A 13,787-nucleotide genomic window follows, 5' to 3' on the forward strand; every position below is an offset into this window, starting at 1 on the left:
ACAGTCTAAGTGGGGACAGCCCCTGTCCTACAGCCCCATCAGCACACGGCCACTGCTGGGCCAGGGCACAGAGCCACAGAGCTCTCTGCTGCTGGATGGGCTCACACTGCTGATGCACCAGCCATGGCCAAGCTGAGCCGAGCTCCCCCTAAACTAAAGCTCAATTCCAGCAAGCAATTCTCTGGGACAGCTCCCTTGAGTGAAGGGAAAACACCCAGTGGGCATCCTCTCAGAGCCAGGAGTTTCCTAGAGCACATGATATTGCAAAGGAAACGAAAATCTCATGCAGATCGCTCCCTTACCAAACTCTGAGAATAAAGTTGCCAAAGATAAATGAACCCAAGATTACTGAAATAATTAAAAATATCACTTCAGGCAAGGCAGAATTAAGCAACACCAAGACATACAGAGGGGCATTTCAGTGATTTTAGAGGGGCGTTTCAGTGATTTCAGAGGGGCATTTCAGTGATTTCAGAGGGGCGTTTCAGTGATTTCAGAGGGGAGTTTCAGTGATTTCAGAGGGCATTTCAGAGGGCGTTTCAGTGGGCTCCTCTCCCATTCCCGAGCTCTGTGGGGTTTCCCTGGCGTGCCAGCCTGTGCTGCCACACCCAGCCCAGCTCTGGGGACCCTGGGGTGCACCTACCACGGGCTGCAGCGGGGCTCCGGGCATCATGGCATTGGCCAGCTGCATCTGCTGGGCCAGCATGGCCATGTTCTTCTGCTGGATCAGGTTATTGCGCCCATTGATCTCCAGCTGCGTTTTTAAGTGTGGTGGTGGGTGAAGATATTTGCAGTTTTCCCTTGAACATCGACCCTGAAGGAGAGAAAGGACACAGTAGGATTAGAAGCTGCATCTTTGTTCCTTATGCCATGGGCTAAAGCAAACACAAGCAGACACACTTACCAGATACCTGGAAAATGAGACCTTACATGAGCACAATGTAAAAGTCAGAGCCAATTACTGCTAAATGGGTAACATGGAACTACAACATGTGTGGCTGGAATCAGAGGAGCAGTTAACCAACCTGATTCTGAAATCCAGACTAAACTCAATGTCCTCACTTCAGTGCTGGGGTTTAGGCTGTTCCACAACTCTCTGGATGAGATCCAGAGCCCGGCAGTACGTGTTGTACATCCCAACCACTTAATGTACTTCATACACTCAAATGCTTTACAGCCATAAAAAATAATTCCTGTGATCTAATGCATTGTCCTCTGGCTCCCAGGAAACAAGGAGCCTCACTGCTTCCCCACTGACACCAGCATCTCTATCCACCTAGGAGATGGTCTTTAAGGAAAGCTGTCTACTCAAAGACTACCAGATTACACCACAGCCCCAGGTAAATTGTGCTTATGCTTTGCTATCACCAGCTACCATCAAAACACTTACATCCTCCTTGTTTGCATGTAGCTCTGGAGCTCAGGACACCTTTAACCTTCAATCTCTTTTAATTTACAGATCTTAGCCAATTTCCCAGAAGAAGTGCAGACTCGTCTGTCTGGGAGCAGGGTTTCTTGTCTCACTTTTATTCCACAGACCTTTACCCACAGAGCGCCCAGGAGCTGGAAGCTGCAGGCTGGAAACCAGCGGCACAGCTCTCCCCAGAACACAGGCAGCATTCATCCCCTGCCCCTGCAGCCAGCAGCTCCCAGTTACCCCATCACTGCATCCTGCTGACTGCACCAGCAGAGGGCAAGGCAGATTTTCATCCCTCTGAACCTGCTCTGAACTCTTCCAAACATTACAAAGGGAATACTATAAGTGAGTAAATTCAGAGGTGGCAGGGGATGCTGCAGTGCCACACTAACTCCTCACTCTTACTGGAAGTGTGGCTGCAAGCACACGTTTGTTTTGCTCTCCTTGCAGCAGTAAGTCTTTTAATCGCATGCTGCCCCTCCATTTCTTTTTTTGGTGTTTAATGCACAGATTTATTTCCCACTCTGTATAGTTCACTTTCACAGTCAGAAATGAAGAAACGCCATCCGCTCCGGATGGGAGCAGGATGTGCCTGACCTTGCTGTGCTCAGCCTCCTGTGACACCTCATCAGGTGCAGCACAGGGCTCAGCACGGTCTGGTGAGCAGGCCTTGCATTGGGAGGACTTTTCACCTTGCCTTCAGGGGAGCAGGAACTGGTACCTGTCCCCAGGCACCTTCCCACAGGGCACAAGCATCCCCAGCTACTCACCAGGGTTTCACTCCCCACAAAGCACAAGGCACTTTGGGTGAACACTTACAGAATTGTGGAAAACGTGGCAAACTCAGACTAGAGAAAATGACCAATCACGCCTTGGAAAAATCACTTCCAAATTCTACATTCAGAAAATCCAGGGTATTCCTAGAAGACTTGGATCCTCTGACAGGTGTGTTGGATCATGACAGTACACCTGGGTTTTTCAGACCTGCACACAGGTGAACAGGAGTGTGCCCATTTCTGTGTGGTCACCACCAGACTCTTCCACACACCACCAGCTTTCTGGGCAGCACGGCACACCCTGCTTTTAACATCCCACACTATATGTTAGGAATATAAGTGCAACTTCTATGATAATAATCTCCTTCCAGAAAACACGCCAATTGTATATTTAATAATGGAAAAGCTTTCTTGGGATTCCCTTCTGACACTGCAAGCTCCTTTACTGGCTGAGTCTGTGATTGTGTAATTTGAAGTGGCCATTCATGGTCAGACCTACAACCCTGTATCATTTAACAGGCCACCTCCTAAAGACAAAAGAAAAATCTCCTTGTGGCCAACAGAGACTCCAGTGAGCGCTGCACATCCCACCGGCCCTGCATGAACACACACCAGCCCATCACTACTGTACCACTCTTAATGACTGACAGAATTTTCAGTACTGAAACCCGTGTGGGTGCTCTGGGGGTGCTGTGGCACCCACCGCCGCTGCTGGAGCTGCGCGTTCCCTCAGCCAGGGGCTCTGCCTGGGGCTGCCTGCCCCGCTGGGGATGCCAGAGCTGCACAAGCAGCAGCCACAGCTCAGCGGTGCAGCTGGAGCTCAGGGAACGCTTCTGGTCCAAAGCAAACACACAAACACCTCCCCCTATCAGGGAGCACAAATCCCTGTGGCCCGGCGCGTTTGAACCCGACAAGGAGGATTCTGCTGCTACGTACCAGCAACTATTGCCTGAAAATGGGAAAACTATTTATCCTGACGCCCAGGGGTTTTACAGGAAAACATTTAACTCCACGTAAGCTATGGTTTCCTTTTTAAAAATAAACTGCTTGCAGGAGCTTTGTGTTGAGGCTGCCTGCCACATTCAGAGAAACGTTTTCAATATCTCACGGGGCTGCATGGCTGCCTTGGAGCAGCCAAGAGTCAGTGACTGACACCTGTGAGGCCAGCCAGAGGCAGGGCTGCCATCTCTGAGCTGATGCACAAGGCTGATGCACAGCCCGCCTGCAGACAAGCCCAACACCTGCTGCAGGGTCACTGCACGCAGTGGGACCACGGGCCCCTCTGCCCAGAGTGGTCCCACGCCGTGCCCAGATGCTGGTTCAGGCAATGGGGGCAGTGCTCGCCCCCAGACCCTGCAGCTCCCCCAGCCCACAGCCCAACAGCCTGCCATGGGGGGCTGTGGGTCTGGACACCCCCAAACAACTCTCGGAGCGAGCAGAATGCCAGCTGGCAGCTGGGGGCAAACACACATCTCGGGGCACAGAAGTGAGGACATCGCCCCAGTGAAGCCCCCTCAGCTCCCCCAGGGCTGCTGCTGCGGACACGACACTGATGGCAGCGCTCTGCAGACACTTTTTAAAGTGAATGCTTTCATGTGAAAACACACCAAAGTGACCGCTTAATGACGTCTTTGTGTGTGATTCCTGCACATAAAAGCCTCAACCCCTCTAATGGATCATTTGGCTAGCACAGCTAATAGCACTCCTACGGGAGCTGTCCTACTGCCATGAAATACAACAGGATTTAAAAAAAGAAAGAAAAAAGCAAACAGAGCAAGCAGACTGCCAGCACACCAAACAGAAGGAAAGACACCAGCTCAGCAGCAAAACCCTCCCTGTGCTCCTGCTGTCTGTGGGTCCCTCCTCCTCCTCCTCAGCCCCGAGGGAGCACAGAATGATCCCCAGTGCCACAACAGCGCCATGAGGATGGGGATAAGGGGACATTCACACCTGTGCCACTTTTGTTTGCACCCACAGTGATATCAACTGAGCACCTGTCCAGCCCAGCCACCCTGAGCTGGGGTAAGGGGGCTGCTGGGATACCCCCAAGTGAGCCCAGTTCTCATTTCATAACAGCATCAGCAAATGCATCAACCACATATGGACATACAAGTACTTACATAAATTCTTTAACTTTTAAAATTTTTATTTATATTTATCTATTTAAAATTTTATGTGTTTTTAACATTTATGTAAATATTCAATGCAATATGGGGTTGATCTCGGTATTACTACAAATGTTTGTATATCCCCATGTGTGCACGGACAACACGTATATATCAATCCATCAGTATTTATACCGACACTCCCAGGACACACAGACTCTGCAGCCTGGGATGGAGCAACACTCCATTTCCTCCAAGCACCCCTCCACGTGTCCCCAGCCAGTGCTGGACTCCAGGACATGAGGGAATTGGGTTTTTCCAGAGGTGCAGAAGGAGCAGCCTCCCCCAGCCTGAGGGGCAGCCCGGGGCTCCCAGCACCACCGGGAACCATTGGGAACCACTGGGAACCAGAGCCCTTCCCAGGAGAGCCCCAGCTGCTCCTTGAAGCGCCAGTGCTGCTGCCAGATCCTTGCAGAGCAATCTCTGCTAATCCATGCCACGCTCACCCAGGCGTGCAGGGAGCCACGGCTCCAGAGGAGAGCGAACGTGACTTTGTGTCTGGATCAGTACAACACAGGGCAGGTTTAATCTGTTTGCCAGTGCAGGTTCCCGTGGTGCCCAGCTGCAAGGGGGCACAGCAGCGGCACGCTGAGCAGGTTCTGGGATTGCTGTCACCCAAATCCTGCTCACAGCTGTAATCCCTGACAGGCACTCGACAGGCACAGAGCACTGCTCAGAGCCTTCACCAGAAATGTGCCCTGAGCAGACAGAGCGAATGAGCAGCAGCAGAGGGGTGAGGCCCCACCACTGTGCCAGTCGCTCTGCACAGAGCCCAGGACTGAGCCCATCACGGGCACCCGCTGCACAGGGACCCCAGCCGGGCACCCTGACAGCTGCAAATCACTGCTGGATTTTCAGACACTGGAAATGAATCCTGAAATGCCAGCACACCCACATCTTTGGGGTTTTTATTTACAAGAGTTTATATAAGAATTATACCTTTCCTGATTTTCTTGTTATAATTTTAGTTGTATTTTTCCCTTATTTTTAGCAAGTACAGTACCTTGATATGCTGTTTTCAGTACAATTTAAACATTATTAGAATACATTTGTCAGGCAAATATATTATTGACTGAAAAATAATTAATTCCCCAACACTACTGGGGAAAGTAATTATTAAAATATTATTTTACTCAAGTGAAGTTGAACGATAAATTCTGACTGAAATTTGGGAAGTTTATTAAACTTCATTTCAAACCAGGATTTGAGTATACAACTAAGCACAGGTGAAAGGAAGCACTCTGAGAGGAAAAGCTCTAAACGTGAAATTTCATAGCACCACAGAGTCACAGACTTGTTAGAGTTGAAAGTGACCCTAAAGATCACCCAGTTCCAATCCCCCTGCCATGGCAGGGACACCTCCCACTGTCCCAGGTGCTCCCAGCCCTGTCCAGCCTGGCCTGGGGCACTGCCAAGGACCCAGGGGCAGCCACAGCTGCTCTGGGCACCTGTGCCAGGGTCAGGCCAGACTCACCACCCTCACAGAGAAGAATTTCTGCTCAAAGAACAAATTTGCCTGCACCTATCCTTTTAGATAAATAAAACATTTTTTCTGAAACCAAGGTCAGCCTCAAATGGGAACTGTTCTGGGGATCAATGCCAAAGCTTGCAGGTAAGATTTCAAATGAATCCCCTGAGTCCTGCTCCAAGATGCCACTTTTCTCAGAATGTGGGAGGCAGACAGCGAGCCCTGCCCAGGCGCACGGCAGGGGCACAGGTACCTGTGCACAGGTACAGAGCGGGTTCATGGCACAGGGGGAGCAGGGGCTGCTGGCACCTGGAAAAGCCAACAGCTGCTGTCTCAGCGTGAGGAACTTTCCCCCAGAGTGTACAAAGGACCCAAGTTTGAATGAGCAGCATGGGAAATGATCTTGACTCCCTTCAGCAATGCCAAACCCAAACCTCCGCGGAGCCGCGCGCTCTGCTGGCTCTGTGAGGGCTGCTGGCACCTGACAAAACAAAGCCAGGGGCTGCAGGGCATCCCCTGAAATCCCTGAAAGCGCCATGGAGAGGTGCCCTGATTTTCAGGAATGCAAACAGCTCCAGGTCCCTGATTGACACATGCAAGAGACGTTTTACAACACAATAAACCGCCTAAGAGGGAATCATACTGCTTGATGACATCCAAACCTTTCTACTTAATTACCACACACCTCCAGTACTGCCAAAATAACCCAGAGTGGCATGGAGGCAGCCGGGAGAGCTGTCAGGGCTGGGACAGAGCTCTTTGGGCACGGCAGAGCCCTCAGCCTGTCAGAGCAGCAGGGACCCACCCCTGTGTGGGTGCCATGCCCACTGACAGGCTGCCTTTGGCAGCTGACACCAAGTTCTGCCTCTGGCCACCAAAAATTTCACACTTCTGGCTTTTCTGTACGGTTGGCTTACATGATAAACAAATGAAGGCCATTCAGTCTAGTCAGTAATAAAAGCAAAGAGAGGCCAATGTAGCACACCTGGCACCCAGGACAGGCTGCTGGGGGAGGCAGGGTGCACATCACCCTCACGGCTCTGGAGCTCCGAGCAGTGCAGTCTGATGTCACTGCACCACTGAACACTACACTTCCACGGGGGGCTGAGGGAGCACTGAAGTCCATCAGAGCAGGTGAAAGTGGACACTGAACCCCTTGGAGCAGCATGGGGTGACCCACAGGTGTGACAGTGAAGGTTCACGGCTGTCACCACCACAGTGCCACTGACTGGAGGCATGTGGGGAATGGCCAGTGCTGCCCTGCCTTGCAAACCCAAAGCATGCGAGAAGTTCACACAGGAATGGAAGAAAAACCAGCCAGAGCTTCCAGTAACAGGACACATCAGGCCAGTGGATGCCTCTTCCAGCCAGAATCCCACTGTGACTGAAAGGACAAACCCACAAATGCACGTCAGTAAGGCAGAAAGCACTGCCACTGTCCAACAAGAATTTTAGGAACTAAACAAAGTAGAAGAATTTATCTTTTGGGAAAAAAAAAAAAAACCAACCAAAACAAAATCAGGGAATCTTTAACAACTTCTAAGAAAAAATTCCACCTGTTTTCCACAAGAGGGAACTTTTGACAAGACATTGATTTCCTACAAAACACCATTTAAAATCAGTCAGCGCAGCTTGCCAGGACCAGCGGCAGAAAGGAGACCCTTAATCAGCAAATCAGGAGGAATTAATGAACCCAGCCACATTCACCTACGAGGGCAACACACGAGCCTTGTGCCCAAAGGCACCCCCAGATCAGCAGCAGCCTCCAGCACCGTGGTGCCCACCCCAGGGCACTGCCACATCCCCCTGCCAGGGACCACCACCTCCCACCCCAAAGCACCCTCCTGTCCCACACCTTTCCTCTTCCCTTCTGTTGCCTAGTAATCAAGTACCCCTGGTCACTTTGAATTTTATTTTTTTTTAATAGCTCATACTGTCTGGTTTGAAGTGAAAATCAAAGAACAATCATTAAAAGATAAATATTGGGCTGACAGAAAACTAGCCTTGCATCTTTCCTTAAATGTGCAAGACAGACCAAACACAGCTCTTCTCCCTTTACTCTCCACCATATCACAATTATCACATAAATAGAATTGTTAGCCTTGGCCTCTGTTTCTGCACGTGTCGCCACCATAAAACCCATGGAGCCTGATGGGTACGTCACCCTGGAATTTGGCAACTGACAGAACTCAGCACGTGCAAAGTAAAACAATCAAAATTACTACTTGTTGTAGTGCTAAAGTGCCATAAAAGAGTAAAACAAAAGAGAGATGCTCTTTCCCTGGTGTACCCAGCCCTGCTGTAGCCTCAGGGTCATGAGCAGTTTAATTCTACATATCAGAAACTATTTTACATGCTGTGACATTTATGTGTCAGTTTTCACACCCAATCTGTGCCAGGCACTATTCATTTCCTACCAGCCCTGTCCCTATTTGCTTCCAGATCAAGTTTCCCTCCCCACCTGCTGCAATCCCATGTAATTAATTGTACCTGGGCACAAGCAGCACCCGAGCCAGCAGCAGCTCCAGCAGGACCCGGCCGTGCTGCCGGGGCCCTGAGGAGCTGGCACTGGGCTGTGCCCTGCCCTGTGACACAGCAGCAGTGCCCGCAGCCAGCAGCCCCTCTGGGGACAGGGACACCTCCAGGCGCCACTGGCACCATGCCACCCTCCCAGCACCAAGGGAAGCGCCTCAGGCTGCTCTGAATGTCTGAATGAGCCCTCGGTGGCAGCGCAGGGCAAGGCCCCGAGGCAGCTCTGCACGGCCAGCCCTAACACACAAAAATAGCTTGTTTATTCCTCCTGAGGGGTTATTTTTACACCAGGAGTACTGGGTGGCCATGGCTGTTGGCTGCTGCGGGTCCCAGCGGAGGCACGTGGTGGGGCCAGGTGCGCCAGCCCGGCATGGTGCTGGAGTGGGGACATCCCCAGCCTGCCTGGGGCACAGGGGCTGGGACAGGTCCGTGAGGGATGCCTTTAGCCACTGCCACCCTGCCAGCCGTGCCCAGCACACAGGAGAGTCACCCTCCACCTCCCCCGGCATCGGCCAATGCCTCCAGGCTGCCCCGGAGCTCCAGAGGGAAAACCTCTCCCGAGCTGCTCCTTCGATCTCCCATCATCCAAAGGAAAGCCCTGCTAAATCAAAGTGTGCCTGTGGCTTCCAACGAGGCAGGAACAACTCCTCTGTGCACACCCATCAGGCAGGGATAGCTCAGGACAGCGCTGCAATGCCACCCTGGCTGCACCTGTGCCAGGTGTGCTGACATTGTGAACCAAGGTGCAGCTCTCCGTCCACAGACCAAACAGTCCAAGTGCATTCCTGCAGCATCCAGGTAACGTTCTCCTGGGGTTCACAGCTCTCTATAAATCCTGGCTTTAGTGGAAATAAGCCCAACAGAGTGAAAGTGAACATCCCTGAGGGCCACAAATAACAAATTAAGAGGCAAGTGGGAGCAGGACAGAGCGGAGTGGGACAGCAGCAGAGGAAGCTGCTGGCAAGTAAATATTGCCCAACACGACAGCAGGATTGGGGAAAAACTGACAGAGTGGAATAACAGGAAGCTTAGTCACTTCTGGACAAAAAAAGCGAGCATGTGAGCGGGGCGGAGGGGAGCGGAACACCGGGATGGATGGGAGGGCTGGGAGAGGAGCGGCATGGACACACTGCCCTGGGCACTGCCCTGTCCTGGGTGCCCTGCTGCACCAGCCCTGCACACACATAGCAGGGCAGGGTCCTGCACAGGCAGGGCAGGCACAGACACACTGCCCTGGGCACTGCCCTGTCCTGGGTGCCCTCCTGCACCAGCCCTGCACACACACAGCAGGGTCCTGTACAGGCAGGGCAGGCACAGACACACTGCCCTGGGCACTGTCCTGTCCTGGGTGCCCTGCTGCACCAACCCTGCACACACACAGCAGGGCAGGGTCCTGCACAGGCTCCCCCAGGGGATCTGTGACCCCTTAACCCACATACCCAGCTCCTCCCCAGCACGGAGAGCACCCCAACTCAGCATGGAGAACACTGGTCTGGGGTGGACAAGAAAGCACCAGCAACAGCCCCCAGAGAACACTGTGCTGGTGATGGAATTACCGTGGGTCTGGCGGCTCTCAGGCCAGCTGGTACTCAATCACAGAGGCACTTTGCAGAAGCCTCAGGAGTGGGGAGGAAAGCTGAAAGGAAGATCAGATTTCCCTGATGGCAAGGAAAGTACCCATTACTGTTGAAATATGGTCTGCCCGTCACTGATGAGGGGATAACAGCACTGAGTAAAGGGACTAGAAAAACACGAACCCAAGACTTTACTACATCATCCACAGAGGCAAGAGAAAAGACAAATTTGGAGTAATCAGAAGCCAGATAAAGAAAGCCACCAAACCATGGCCAACTGATGACAAGCTTGAGTAACAGTTTTTTACTGCTTAGGCAAATGAGGAAAGAAAAAGATATAAATAACAAAGGGTACAGCAGAAGAGAAATAAAAAAACTTTATAGTTCAAAAATTCATACAGGGAGACTCAATCTAAGTAATTCAGACTTCAGGGACAAAAAAAAATGATACCAAAAAATGTTGATGCATTCAACATTAGAAGGCAAACAGAGAGTTAAAAGTCTTTAACAAAGAACAAATTGAAGCAAGCAAGAGTAGGAAAGGGAAAGTGTCGTGGGTAAACAAAGGGTGACACATCAGGTTTGTTTTACCTTGCAAGCGTGCATGAGGCCCAGTAAAGGCTTCCTAACCAAATAAACACCCCGCAGTCCCTGCGGGAACCACCGGAGCCGGGGCAGGGCTGGAGGCCCCGCTGCAGCAGCACTGGAGCTCACACGCAGCTCACATGCAGCACCGCTTCCACCGCGCCTCTGGGACACGCTTGTCACATTTCCGTCACAAAAACAAACCGAGCCCGGCCCTGAGGCACTCAACAGGTCCCTGGAAACCAAGCAGGAGCAGAGGACACCCCAGCAGGGGCAGGAAGCTCCGTGTCCTGCGGCAGCCAGCAGGGCAGGGCACAGAGGGGCACGCAGGGCACGAGCAGTGCGTGCTGAATTTCTCACCTGGGGGCTCAGCCATCCCCAGGATAACCAGGCAGGGCAGGGCACAGAGCGGCACGCAGGGCACAGAGGGGCACGCAGGGCACGAGCAGTGCGTGCTGAATTTCTCACCTGGGGGCTCAGCCATCCCCAGGATAACCAGGCAGGGCAGGGCACAGAGGGGCACGCAGGGCACGAGCAGTGGGCGCTGCATTTCTCACCTGGGGGCTCAGCCATCCCCAGGATAACCAGGCAGGGCAGGGTGCAGCCTCCCTGCCCTCGGGGCAGTGTCCAGCCCCACCCCTGACATGCCCACGACACGATCCAATAATCATTAACACTGCGCATGGAATCATTAACACTGCACATGGAAGCACCAACCAACACTGGAAGTTTCAGCCCACACCAATGCTGAATCCCTTGCTCAGCTCTGCACCGCACTGCTCAGGAGGGGAAGGTGGGACACAGAGCTCAACAGGCCCTATATCAGTCACAGGTTTTTTTCTCATGCAGCTCAGGAATAATTTCCTGCACTAAGTGCTTTCCAGGCCTCTTAACATTGATATTGCAGATCAATATTTCACAAAGACAAAGCTGTCTGATGGATGTGTGCACTCATTTAAGCATCTCTTAACAGGCAGTGCTGCTGTAACTACACACTCTGCACCCCTGCTACCCTCTACCCCAGAGGTTTGGCCTTGCTCACTTTCCACATGAAACAAAATGACAGCAAAACGACAGAACAAAGACCTACTGTAAGGCAGTGTGCAAATAAAGACAGTATCTATCTGCTCTGTCCGCACCAGTGCAGTGCAAATACAATTACAGCTACCAGGAAACACTGCTTGCTCTCAGGAGCTCTCCAGCCTCTCTCTGTTAAAGCCTCTGCATAGGCTTTGCTTCTAAAAATGCAGCTCCTTGCTAGAACAAACACTCACATAGAGCAGGACCAGGTGAGATTCTCTGTGTGCTCAGAAATGCAGGGTGAATATTTGATGCAAAAGTCTTGAAAAGCTCAACTCTGCCAGGCACACACTGAGGAGAAAAACGCTCAGAAAGGCTCAGAAAGAGGTGACAATGACACCAGAGGAGCAGAAAGGTGTTTTCAGTGTCTGTAAGGCCTTGCAGAGCTGGTGGGCATGCAGAAACACAGAGGTGCAGACCCACCTGCCCTTGCCACGCTGTGAACAGAGCAGGTCAGTGCACACGGACCCGTGACAAACACAGGGGGCAGGATTTATTTTTCTGAAGTTAAATAGCCACAAAACATGCCGAGCACTGCTCTGCGGTCAGAATTCCCTCTGATAGTTTATTTTCACCTGCCATGTCCTGTCCCAAAGCAGAGCTGTGCAGGGCTCTGCTCCTCCCGAGGGCAGCTCGGCTCCCGGGCCCATCCCAGCAGGAGGAACACACAAAACCCCAGCCCCGTGGCAAAAAGGAAAGAGGAGCAGCACTGTTTTACAGATGCAGACCTTCTGTGGGAAGCACCATTGCCAGGAAGAATTTCTTTACAGAAAGGGTGGTCAGGCCTTGGCAGGGGCTGCCCAGGAGGCGATGGAGCCCCCAGCCCTGGAGGGGCCCAAGGAATGACTGCAGGTGGCACTCAGCGCTCTGGGCTGGGGGACAAGGTGGGGATTGGGCACGTCTGGGACTCGATGATCCTGGAGGTGCTTTCCACCCTAAATGACCCTGTGGTTTCTGCTGCTGGCAGTCTGATATCGTTGCAGGACATTTCAGCCGTGTCACCGCCTTGGTGCGCACGCTGAGCTGCAGGAAATGCCACCTCTGCAGATCCTCTGTGTGTGTGTGTGACCTGAAGACTCAAACACTCTCACTTCAAGTGTTCAGCCACATAGCTGGTGGGAAATGAAAAACTTTCCATGTGTGGGAGCCAACTGAGCTGATGAAACAAACAGGAACATTCAGAGGGAGGACTGGCGTATCATGATCTCACTGCAGAAGCACTTTTTCCCCAAGTTCAGCATGTGTGAGGCACAATCAAAGCTCCAGAGATGAGAGCATCAGCCTCGGGGCTGGGTTGCAGGGCTGCCTTACAGGTGCTTGCTCTTCAAAAACCTCAATTCTCTTTTAATATATTTCACTTAGATCTATGAGAGGAAACAACTTGTTTGTGAGTATTAAAAGGAAATAAATATTGAACTCCTCTCTTTTCCATGACCTTTTTTTATCTGAGACCTGACTCACTCTAAAAGTAGTAAAACAGCAAAGTAGTGAAATAGAAAATGAGAACTTTGTACCCCACAACCTCCCTACAAAGACACAAGCTGACAGTGACAGCCTTGCCCACCATCATGCCCAAGAGCTCAGAAGCCCAGCATTCCAGGGACATGGAGATGTGCTGATCCTGCTCTTCCCTGGCCCCACAGCCTCTGGGAATCCCTGCCTCTGCAGCTGCCAGGGCTCAGACAGCTTTTACACCACACTGAGGAGCAGAAGCTGAACCAAGTAATCTGTCAGGTGATCAAAACAGAACTTGAGCAGTCACTCAGAAACACTTAATTATTTGTGATTTAAACAGAACAGAGAAGAAAGAATGGAACAACTACAGATGGTGCTGGACAACTGACCCATGGCTGCACTCCAGACAACGATAAAATCCAGCAATGCCTTCCAAATTTTAAATATTAAATACGAGTGTATTTTTAGCAACTACGATTTTAAGTATTTTTAAGCATAAAGTAGCTTCTTAATTCACAAAAGGTCTTTGCAGTTTCTGAATGCTCCTTTTTGGGTAAAGTCAACACACAAAACACACGGCCTGAAAAAAACCTGGAGGAGTCATATACACACAGACATACATTATATATAAAATACAATGAGCACACACACATACACAAACAGTCTACAGTGCGTGTGTAGCCCAGAGCACAACAGCTGACAAGTATAACAAATAACTTCAACCTTCCAGTGTTG

At 51.4% G+C, this 13,787-nt stretch overlaps 1 protein-coding gene across 20 annotated transcripts in view; it reads right to left on the reverse strand.

Moving 5' to 3' along the window:
* The window catches only part of MBNL1 (muscleblind like splicing regulator 1), a 65,157-nt gene that overhangs the window by 21,763 nt on the left and 29,607 nt on the right, over nt 1–13,787 (reverse strand). For all 20 annotated transcript variants that reach the window (XM_063167480.1, XM_063167468.1, XM_063167469.1 and 17 more), the window contains one exon: nt 644–814. In XM_063167480.1, the coding sequence (XP_063023550.1) occupies nt 644–712 (69 nt within the window). In that variant the 5' untranslated portion in view covers nt 713–814. The remainder of the gene's footprint in view (nt 1–643; nt 815–13,787) is intronic.

This window comes from Melospiza melodia, chromosome 12 (genome assembly GCF_035770615.1).
Source record: "Melospiza melodia melodia isolate bMelMel2 chromosome 12, bMelMel2.pri, whole genome shotgun sequence".
NCBI lineage: Eukaryota > Metazoa > Chordata > Aves > Passeriformes > Passerellidae > Melospiza > Melospiza melodia.